Raw genomic sequence first — 12116 nt, 5'->3', positions numbered from 1 at the left:
ACAGTCTAAACTGTATTCACAAAAGTACAGAAAAGAGTGGGTATCAAACCCTGAGTTTAAAGGATGGTTGAAGACAGAGATGACACACGAGCATACTATACTGCCTTTATTGTAAAAACTACTAAAACTATTTCTACTTTTTCTATTAGAGACATTTCTGATCTACTGTCGTCTGGATTTACTTTAAGTTTTGAACCTTGAAGGGGGTGGAACCGGGTGGAACGTTATTTTACCGCCATTACATGATATGCAAATTAGGCATTTAGACTTCTGGCGACTTTTCGGACAGCCAATAGCTACTTTCCTTACTATGGAGTTGGCAACACTGGTTCCAGTGCGACACATGGCAAGACGCAGGAGAACACGCCGACGCAACAGCGTGAGCAGAGATATACTGCGCAAAATACAGATAGTAGGAGACAGAGGACAGCCATGGTCAGATAGGAAAACATTCAGGATCTGGATCAGTCTTATGCGACAATGGAAACTGAACTAAAGAGAACATTTGAAACTTTAGCAGTCTGCGTGATCTGCCTGCAGGGAGGGGCGGGCCGGCCCTGTGAGTAAAGTAACGAGTAAAGTAACGAATTACGGTATGTCCACACAGCAGCTTTAGACGAATCTTCCAACGCTTCTCTGCCCATTTACTTTGAATGGGGATGACGTCACTTTGCCTCGCTTTTCGCCAAACTGCATTGTGGGGGAGCGAAGCGCAGATTTCCAGGATTTCCAGGATTCAAAAGTTGAGCAATGTTCAACTTTTGAAGCTGAGCTGGAAGTGTCAACCAAGGTTGCGTTCCAATAGTCCATTTAGCTTAGGAACCTTCCTAACGGAGTGAAATGACCCGGAAGTCCCTCAGTGGCAGCAATGATAAGTGCCGTTTTGAATTCTCTAGAATGATACGGAAACAAACGATTATGACGGAGAAATGATATCATGAACGTTACGGTGCTTATTAAGCTTTTTAAAACGTATGTGGTAAGTTGCCAAAGTGCTTTGTTTTGAACGTTCATCAGTATTATAATCAAAAAGAGAAATATGAACGTTAGTTTTTACTGAAATGATCAAATAAAGTCAACATTTCAGTCTTTACTGAGCTGTGTGGGGTTTGTTCAACTTTTAAAAGATGTTTGAATGGTGATATACACAGTGATAGATGTTAAGGACTAACGTTTATAATAAATACATTTGTATTGATTTTAAGATATTTTCATAGTTCATACAATCATACGTATTGGGATCATTTGTATTAATGTGGACCGGAGGGAGAGGGTGACGAGCATAAGTTTCACTTTCCTTTTTTATTTCAATTCCAGCTTTGGTCCTGAAGAATATGTTTCTCTGTTGTCCCCGTTCATAAAGCAAAGCAGCAGCATCAGAGCACGGTGCAGAGTCTCCAGATGAGTCCCTCGTTCTTATTGAACATCCATGTTGTAGTCCGCTGTATAGAAAACTGTAGTTTCCATAGTTCCCCCACAGCAGCAGACGCACAAAATGAAGTCCGCTGGCGCATCATAAACACGTTGGATAGTGAAAGTGCAGTCGGATTCTCTAAAGTACCGCAGTCTTTTCTCCTAAGTCCTTTTGAATTCTCCTATCCACTATCCCTTAACCCCGTGACGTTTCACACAGAGGTCAAGGAATAGGAGATAGGGTTAGAACTTAGGAGCTGATTTTTAAACTATCCGACCGCAACCCAATGCTTCGTAGTACCGGAAATCCCAGAAGTTATCTTGCTAAACGAAAATCCTGCTTCGTAGTATACCCCCCTGGGTATGAAGCTGGTTCACTTTTTAGCGGGCTAGATAACTTATTCTGAGCGGCTAGCCTGCGCCGGAGCAGGATAGGTTCCAGGATAAGAGATCAACTGTGCGGAGTTCTTCTTCTTCTTTGCTTTAATGGCGAATCGCTTCCACTTGGAGCATTTCGCCACTATACTGTTGATTTATTTCATGTATAAACTGCCCATATTGTTCATGTAGAACAGTGTTCACGTAAGCCTGCACATTGATTTTATTTTTCATTGAATGTAACCGTTTCAATAAGGATACATCTATTACAGGTTGAGGTAGAAACCATGGTGGAACAGCTGATAACAACAGTGTGCAGAGTTTAAAGCGATCAAGTCATTTTACAGGAGAAAGGAAATACAGTTTAAACTGCGGTTGCAGTTCAAATCACCGTCTGTGTGAACCAGTAGCGTAGGCAGAAATGTACTTTAGGGTGGGCCTGTAAAAAATAGGGTGGGCCAGATTTTTCTTCTGCGCATCAGAAGCTAACAACAATCCCCGCCGGTACTGGTGGCAGATTACTTTTAGAATACTTTTGGAATACTTTCTTTTTCCATAACAGATGGGTATGTTTTGGTGAACGGGAGACACGTATTTTACTGTTTTCATGGCTTATCAAGAACTCAAACACAACATCTTGGTGTCATTCTGGACAGCTCTCTCATCTGCACCCCACATCAAAAACATCACCCAGACTCCATTCTTTGTACTGTCTTAAAACTTTTCCTTGGAATATGTTATGAATTGTAAGGTGTCCTTGGGTGCTTTGAAAGGCGCCCCTAAATAGAATGAATTATCATTATTATTATTATCTGAAACGATGTAATAACTTTTAAAACTTTTTCCAGTCACTTGCCCCATACATTCAGCAGCAGCAGGCCATTCACTTTGATTTTATCCCGTTATAAATGTCATCATTTTGACAATAAAGAAATGCTACATAAACGATATCTTGCACATTTTATCTAACCATCTCCGTTTCTAACTTTCAATATATTTTAAAAAGATCTATCTCAGATCATCTCTCTCTCTCACTCACACAACATGCTGCAGCGCCGTGCCGCACAGTTCTGCTGGTAATGAATATTACATTTTGTGAGGAAACTTTTCCACCAATAATTCCAATAAGTATTCCAAAATGTATTCACTTTAGGTTTACGAAAGTAACTGTAATCAGATTACTCGTTTTTCAAATGTAACGCGAGCTGAATACAGTTACTTGATTTTTGTATTCTGATTACGTAACGCCGTTACATGTATTCTGTTACAACCATACGTTACAACCATAGACTGTATATATAAATGGACGTAGTGTCCGTGACGTCACCTTTCGGATTCTGCAGAGTTGCCGTGAAGCCCTTAGTAGGCGGAGTCGGCCACTAACGGCTCGACTGTGACGTCAGAGTCTAACCCCGCCTGCTCCAAATAAGGGCAAAGAGGTGGAGCCGAGGCGGGACCTGCTGCAGCCTGCCTCCTAACTGGAAGTAAACAGAGCTAGCTCAGGCTAAGAAGCTAAGCTAACATGAAATACATGCATACCAAGTTACTGCTAACAGTGTAGTTCCCCTATATAAACGTTACATTCATAATCAAATGAGACAATCTGCAAGAGAATTAGCTATATTTTGTTATTCTTAATGCTTGTCATTCACACGTTGAGAAAAGACGGACTCCACCGCCCGGACCTAACGGAGCCGCAGTGGGCTAGCTCCGGGACGCCGGCTGGAGCTAGCCCCCTGCGGCTCCGTTAGCTCCGGCGGCCACCACTGGGATAATTGGGTCCCCTATTAACATTTGCTCCCGTTTAGCATTATGGGCATCATAGCCATAGACCAGTGTTTCTCAAACATTTTTATACCAAGGACCACTTAACCAATAAAAAAACACTCGCGGACCACCTAACTCTACAGATATCCAAATTCACATCGTTTTCTAGAACAGATTACAAATCGCCTGAAAATGGTACAAACAAGTGGCAAAATGTTTTACGAAGGTTTTGCGCTGGACTATATCATGCAATAAGCTCGCTCCATTGTGGAGATATTCCCGTAAGAGTGCGGAAAACTTAAATGTATTTATTTATTTCAAATGTGAAATGTTACCAATATACTCACGGACCACTAGGGGGCGCTCACGGACCACCAGTGGTCCGCGGACCACACTTTGAGAAGCACTGCCATAGACTATAAAAGTCTTACCCAAGGCTGAATCATAAACTAAAATGTATATGTATGTATAAAGGGTTACGTCCTTAGCTGGCTAATAAGTAACAAGCTAAGCTACCAAGCACACAAACACCTGCGAACGGGGTTAACATGTATAATATTATCATTTTAGACTTCTTGGAAGTTCTGTTAGTACATTCAAGCGCACAGCACGACATTTTAATTGTCTGGTATTTGTAACAATATTCCCTAAAAGGCACAATCACCACGAACACGGCTAAAGCTAAAGGGTCAAGTACAGTAACTATGACTAACTAACGTTGTAGCCTCTATGGTTGTAGCCTAGCAGAGTGGACTAGTTGCTGTTAGCTGACAGTGAGGCATGTACGTGTCCATCAACGTGACCACGCCCTAATTTATGCAACAACTTTAAGACCTAATATAAATAAAAGGGTCGTGTTAGAAAACAATTCACTCACAGATTTATAACCATGAGGGTGGAATCTAACTATATCGATAATAATATTTATTGCATCCATGGGTAGAAACATGTTTTTTTCTGCTGTAAAGTTGGGCATTTTAACATGGGGGTCTATGGAAATTGCTCCTTTCTGCAGCCAGTCCCTAGCGGCCCATGTAGGAACTGCAGTGTTTGGCACTTCCGTATTGGCGTCCCGGCTGTTCCCCAGAGTTTGCCGCTTGGTTACAACCCAACCCTGTGTATATCTCTCCGGACTGTCCACCAGCAGATGAAAAACACAACTCTCCGCCTCTTCCAAGGGACGAAGGAACCGTGCGGCAGAGTTTCCATTAACATTTTTTTTCTTCTGACAGCCCAGCAGCAGGAGAGGTGGGGAGAGGGAGACGTGGCGGGGCTATTTCATCGTTATCAGAAAATGATCGTATCGATCGCTGCTTGATGAGGGCAGTGGGGGCTCTTCTTGGAGTCTTTTAAAAACCAAAGTTCATTAGTGAACTTTGAGCCATCATTTATTTTGCAGACAGCTCTCTGCCTCTCTCACGTTACTATGGCGCGCGCCGGAACCAACAATCAGTTTTGACCTTAAATGAGTTTGGTTCAGAGGATAAAGCACATACAACATTAATTAAACTCGATATTTGTTCACTTGAATTTCACTTTGGATTATTGGATATTCTCAATGGGTGAATACTTTTTTTTATAACAATAATAATAAAATAATAAAAATGAATTATTATTTTTCTTTTTAAATGACACCGAAGCTTTCTCAGGGTGGGCCAATGAGTAAACTGGGTGGGCCTAAATCCTACCGGCCCACATTTGTAAGGGCTGCACGACATTGCGATTTTTTTCCCCTGCGATATATATTGCGGTTCTTTTAACTATATTTACGGATAAGGTATTGTCCTCCTGTGCCTCGCTAATTTTTTACCGGTGTTTTGATGGTCTGCAAACTACGGGGCGGGGCCCTGCTGTGATCTGATCAAGAATGATTGTGATTGGTGGTTTGCTGTGCATGCAGAGCCTGCATGTCCCTCACTCAGTACCCCTGACATGAAGCTGTGCAAGTTTTCCTTTTGTAGCAAGCAGCAAATAATTGTACATGACGTGTTTGAGTTAATTCACCTACTTAAGCACAGAGCCTGTTTTTCAGGTCTCAGGCTCGAAAAGGACATTCCCAGAACAAATGACCATATCTTCCTTTCTAAAAGGGTTAAATTAATAATCATTCTCTCAAAGTAATGATAAACCTGTTGAGTTGGATGTAGAAAGTCAAGAATCAATTTAAATAAATTTTAAAATAATTTTAACGAAAATTGAGATTGAACATAGTGAAAAACTGTAAATTAGTGTCCGTCCAAAGATTCTTTTTACTTATAGTGAAAACTACCCTTGGATGATGGGTTAGTAGAGTAAAAGCTTTATGAATCCAAAGTACAACATATATAAGTACCCTGTATCAAGATTGATGCAAAACAAGTGACATTTGACCTTTTTAGAGAGATTTAGCAAAGAAAAAACACTTCTGGGGTCATTTGGGTGGATTTTTCCATATCTCTGGGCCCCCTTGGTCGATTTTGACGAATGAAATCTCTTTATAACCGCTAGAGCCAATGGAATCGAGGGGAAGTTCTACACATGAACAAATAAGGAGTGAGAGTGACGCGTAGCCAAAACCGGAAGCTGCATACACTCTGGTGGCTACCATTAGCAGCTAACTTTTGTGCTCCGATTTTTACATAAAATGGAATTATGGATTATAAACAATTGCTTCAAAGCCACAGATACATTATTAACCTATGGATTAACCGATTCAGCCGCGTTTTTTTTCATCGTTTTAATGCCATTGAACACGTCTTTTGATCTGATTGACAGCTACGGTGAGACCGATCTCCCGTAAAAGCTCTGTAAAGTACGTGTTGTGATGTAGTGATACTATACTTAAATAATCTGTGGAGTCTCAGCTTTAATCGGATATATTGTATGTGCAGTTTCGATAAGTGAATAAGGGTATCTTTATTTGAATTCTGTGCTAAAGTGCGTTAGCATTTAAAAAAAATGAATAAAACCACACGTCCCTGCGGTGTGAATATCGCACGCGCATATCGCGGTTATCGCCATGACACGATATATTGTTCAGCCCTATTTTTAAGTGTTTCGGCCACTCCCTTTTTTTTGTTGCTTACCTAAATCCTACCGGCCCACATTTGTAAGTGTTCCGGCCCAGCCCAGCCCAGTATATTATAACTCTTTGTCCGTGCAATACATGAATGGAATGGATCTGTCAGGGGTCCTGTGAATAACTGTGATATACAGAAGAATATCCTGTTAGCATTGATCCTGCAGAGCCCTGCCATCAGTGTACCAGTGGATGAATGTTGACATGGAGTGTGAAAGTGTTTCACAATCCACCTTGTTGACCTTGGGAACCGAAGGGCCGCCGGTTCAAGTCCAGATCTTGACTATTGAGAGTGGACTGGAAGCAGGAACTGCGCCGGACAAACTGGCAGCCGGTTTGCTCTGACATATCTCCATATAACAGAAACATGTATGTGTTTGTATATGTATATTTGTATATGTATGCAGATATATATGTATGTATACTCCACTGCCTCCATCTCCACACCCTGAGCTGTTCATGAAGATGAGGCTGTGTGTGTGAGAGTCAGTGACACACACTGCCAGCAGCAGAGGGGGATGCCCTGTCTAAGGTGGGCAGCGGGGGGGGGTGTTGCACTTTGAGAGCAGAGAGCTTGGCAATGTCAGGCTCCTCTGCTGCTCAGCACTCAGCACTCAGCTGCAGCGCACTGTGAAGAGGAAGAATGGGGCATTGGGAGATTAGGGAGCAAACACAATCAGCTATGAAGCAGATATTTATATGTATTAAAGTCTGACTGGAAAGTATGTTCAGGGAGTTGAAGGCTTTAAGAAGTTTAGATGCTGAGTGTTTCAGATTTTCTTCAGGAGTTTGGGGAAGTTTTAAGCCTTGATTTGATGACTTACTGCATGTCAAGGCCAATCTCAGATGTAAATCTACTACAAGATTGTTCAAATGCCCTTGGAGTGACGCCGGGCGGGGATGTACGCATGCCTTACATACTCACACCTGCACTCTTGGTGTTATGTGACCTTTCTGACACCTCTGTGACTCTCATGTGACTCAAGGTATGTGTGCCCTTTAGCGGTCGGATGACAGTTAATAATGCTCAGGTCTGCTCACCAGCCAGTGTCAATGCACCTGTGTGTATATGAATGACATACATTACATTTACAAGCCACATGAAGGACAAACAGTGTGTAGGACTACGTGTTACTTTGATACCAAGATGTAGTTTGGATTTCAATATAATGTCCGTCCAACCCATAAAAAAAACATTTCTATTGCAAAGTTATTATCTTATGAATATGAATAATAACACTATAGGTTGATCTGTTCGCTCAAACTATGCAAGTAAAGGACTATAAAAGGTATATATTTTGTATTCAACAAACAATCATCCAAATGATATTTTATGTAGTCTCTGAGTCTGAAGAAAGGACTTGAACTAGTTTACCACAGACTGCTTACATGCAGTGGCGACTGGTCATTAGGACTTAGGTCAAAATATAATATTTGTAAACCTGAAGAGTCAGAGCCAGAGCCTCGCCAGCCATGAACCTCTCTGCAGAAGCTTATAGACATCTAAGTTTTTTGTGCCCCACCACTTTTGCACATATAGAAACGCCACTGCTAACATGTATGATCTGTTTGCTAATCTCTCTTGGTTCAGGATCATTTATATATCGCTCAACATTTGTCTTGCGCGGCATTTCCTGTGAGTCTCACATGTACAGTAGTGTTGATTCAAATGGTATGCACCATAGGAAAAACCTGTGGGCATCGCCCTCCGCCCGCTACACCCACGAGTTCATTCATTTCATACTTTGTTGATTGATTGACATCTTACACCGGATACACTCTTACACTCTTGCTTTCTAAACAGCCATTGGATAAAGAAACACGTTTTTAAAAAGTTCAACTGTCAATCAAATGCAGGTCATCATCATGTGTGGGACGCAGGACAAATGCATTAACACATGATGAAAATGTTGTGCAGTCCCACACAATGTAGGACACCTGGTAACGTCTCACATGTGATGAATAGGCATTGTACCAGTTCCCCTAACACTGCAGCTCATGGAGGAAACGGTGTGCAGGGAAACATAACAATATCATTGTATTACAAGGGAATATTCACTTGATCTTTAACTGAACTCTGAATGTATTTTATTGCAGAATAACTGCAGCCTTGAAATCGTGTGCATTTGAATTTCATTAGCTGCGTCTCATGTTTATAGACAGAAGAGCACCAGCAACCAACAATGGTATGGGTGCTATTTAAATAATAAGGTTCAAATGTGAGCCTATTGAATGTTTGACCACTAATGTTTTTTCATCCATTTCCCTCCTGGTACTATATTTGATGCAGCATGAGCAGTGGCGTTTCTATATGTGCAAAGGTGGTGGGGCACAAACAACGTAGATGTCTATAAGCTTCTGCAGTGAGGTTCATGGCTGCTGAGGCACTGGCACTGACTCTTCAGGTTTACACATATTATATTTTCGCCTAAATCAAAATATAATATTATTTTCAAAAGCTTTTTTTGTCTGATGCTTCAATTAATTTTAAACAGACAGTTCAACAAAAGGATACCCAAAAAATGTATTTTTATCATTTAAATATTGAATTGTTCTCTCTTAGTAAGATCCCATTTTCAATACAATTGCAGTCTTACCTTGACTTGAAGATAAAGTCCATTTGCCTATCCTTCTGGACAAAAATCGCTATTACTTTTTTGTAAAAGTCCTCCTTATCTTCTTGTAGTTTCAAAAGTCTATCATAAATCTAATCTAATCGATAGATTTATGATTTGAAAATGATAAAAGTAGGGTAGACATGTGGATATTATCCGGCTGAACAAAACGTGCATTTATCTAACAGCTACGTTTCCCACAGATCTTATTTGGAGCTATTTTCTAAAATCCTATGGAGAAATCTCGTTGCTTTTAGGTCGAGGGAAGCCATGCGCAGTTTACTTCCTGGTTTTAGGACGCGTCACTGCAGCTCTCTCGTCTCCTCTTCACACACCACACTTTTCGCGGCACACGTACTTACAGCCAATCAGCTCTGAATGATGTGAGATGACGTATGGTGGGGATGGCAGCTCTATGCCCCTATGGTCATTGTGTTGTTGCCACACGCATTAAATAGGAAAATACTCTGAGCATGCGCAGTGTAGTTTTTACAGTCACCGTTCACTTAGACAGTGAGAGGGAGGGGCAGGATCGGGTTTTGTCCCACATGGCTCTAAGCCGCTCAATAGGTCACACTGTAGACACTAATTAGAAGAACACAGACTAAAACAGCAATGAGACGAATCAGATGATTATTATATACACGATCTTACATGATCACCTGCCCCTAATGACCAGTCGCCACTGAGCATGAGGTGTGGAGGAAGTCAAAATGACTTCTCGTATGAAATGCCAAACCGCTCATGTGTCTCCAGTGTTGTGCTTGATCTAATGTTGTCATGGCAACCATGCCAGATAAAAGAAAGTAATGGCGGAAACAGATGACCGATAAACACAGACTCCTCGTCTTAAAAAGCATTATCTCTGAGAGCGGCTTCAGGAATGAGATCAGCATTATTTTTTATTGTACATTTACAAAACAACAATAGTACAAAAAGTCAGTCCACAGAAATGTTTCTGTTTGTTTTCCACAGATTATATGCAAATGTTTTCTCACAACTGCAGCAAACAGTCCTCAGACGCACAAGGTGAGGGGCGAGGGAGGAGCGGGGGGTACAATCAAGCTTTTATAAAGCTTGTGTCTGCCGCTCGCTCTGCAGCAGAAGAAACCAAAGGAAACATAGAAAAGTTTGACATTCTTAGCGGACACATGGGTGCGGGGGTCCCGGCCTCCGGAAGCTGGCCCCGCTCCTTTTGGTTTTTCCAATCGCCCCTCTCTACAGCAAACACGCTTTGTGCTTCATATGTTCTGTTGTGTTGCCATCACAACAAGAGAGTGCAACAGTAGCTTATGCTTTTCCCAAAGGTATACATTTTGACAAAGAGGTTGGCACATTCAAGAAGACATGAGCTTATCTATAATAACAGACTTTTTACATGTTTTTTCATCCTCATAAATACAATATACGTCTCTTCCCCTGCATCCAGAGCCACGCAGTACAGACCGGTATTTACACATGAAGGGAGAGGAAAGAACTCAATTGCTCATAAATATTCGATGTAATGCCAAAGATGGTAGCTTTCTTTCACACAGGGACGCAGAGTCTGGATCCTGAAACACTAAGCTGTCCTCGCTGTCTTCAGGGAGGGGGGGGGCATCAAAGGTACACCGACACTCCCTGGGTCCTTATCTCATCTCCTGCGGAGAAAAAAGGGATATATCAACGTCATATCACATATTTCACTTTCTGTAATCGTGTAATGGACTGAAAAAAAGGCCCTGTTCTGCTTTGTGTGGTTTTCCCTTCCTTGTAGTGTTCTATAGGTTTCAGTGCAATGGTCTGCAAAGACGCCTCCATTCGACTCCTTGGTTTACTTCTGTAACATAATGACATTAGGGCGGCTGTGGCTCGAGGGGGTACGGTCGTCTTTCAACCAGCCCATGCAGTCAACATGTCGATGTATCCTTGAGCAAGATACTTAACCCTGAGTTGCTCCCGATGGCCAGCGGTGTGTGAATGTGTATGTATGTTAGTGCATGTCCTAACATACACTGCTCAGTGTGAATGGGTGAAGGACATGTAGCATGTAAAGCGCTTTGAGGGGTCTTAAAGACTGGATGAAGCGCTATATAAGTACAGTCCATTTACATCACTATGTAACACTTGTGCTTCTATTGGCTAACAAACACATTTTACGTGATAGGCTACAAGATACGTGATAGGGCGGGTCATCTCTAAGCGGTTGACCAATCACAACAGAGCCGGTCAGCTAACCAATCAGAGCAGACTGGGCTCTGGTTTCAGACAGAGGGTGAACAGAGGTGCTGCAGCCCAGGCAGTATGAGAACAAGAAAGAGCTGTTTGAACATTAAAGCCTGGAGACACGTCCCAGTAGAGACACTGCATACTGGACATTTGCACAATATGTCCTGTGTGTCAAAGAATAGATTTGAATACTGCTGCTGGTTTATAAAGCGCTGAATGGTTTGGGCCCAAAATACATTTCTGACCTCCTGCTAAATGATAAGACCAGTGGTTCCTACTTTGGGAACCACTGGTGTAAGAATGAGTCGGATGGCTGTGTCGTCAGGTAGACATCAATCTACTCTGTCTGGGGCCTGCTCCTAATAACGATGTGGACATGTTTCTCAGAGCAGCACTTAAGAGCATGTCAATGCTGTTAAGCACTTTTTAACTTTGGCTTTCTCCCTGAGGATGCTGAACCATGTAATATAGTGCTGTACTAAATATACATGGCTCAATACATGTGAATACTGCAAAGCACACAATGAAATGTTTTATACTTTGAATCATTCGCTGTGACATCCAGTTGTGCAGATAGCAGCCTGCAGCTCCTGCCTCATCATTAATGTAGCAGAGTCACTTTCAGGAGACCATCTAGCTGCTCCACACAGAACGTACACATCGAGCAGAGACTGCAC

At 41.9% G+C, this 12116-nt stretch overlaps 1 protein-coding gene across 1 annotated transcript in view; it reads right to left on the bottom strand.

Annotated features, from left to right (window-relative positions):
- Nucleotides 1-10136: 10136 nt before the first annotated feature.
- The window catches only part of robo3 (roundabout, axon guidance receptor, homolog 3 (Drosophila)), a 174718-nt gene continuing 172738 nt past the window's right edge, over nucleotides 10137-12116 (bottom strand). Inside the window, exon 35 of the mRNA XM_071205372.1 lies at nucleotides 10137-10871. Within this exon, the coding sequence (XP_071061473.1) occupies nucleotides 10860-10871 (12 nt within the window). The 3' untranslated portion in view covers nucleotides 10137-10859. The remainder of the gene's footprint in view (nucleotides 10872-12116) is intronic.

This window comes from Pseudochaenichthys georgianus, chromosome 14, assembly GCF_902827115.2.
Source record: "Pseudochaenichthys georgianus chromosome 14, fPseGeo1.2, whole genome shotgun sequence".
Taxonomy (NCBI): Eukaryota; Metazoa; Chordata; class Actinopteri; order Perciformes; family Channichthyidae; genus Pseudochaenichthys; species Pseudochaenichthys georgianus.
The sequence above is the reverse complement of the archived record's forward strand: the minus strand, read 5'-3'. Positions and strand labels throughout refer to the sequence as shown.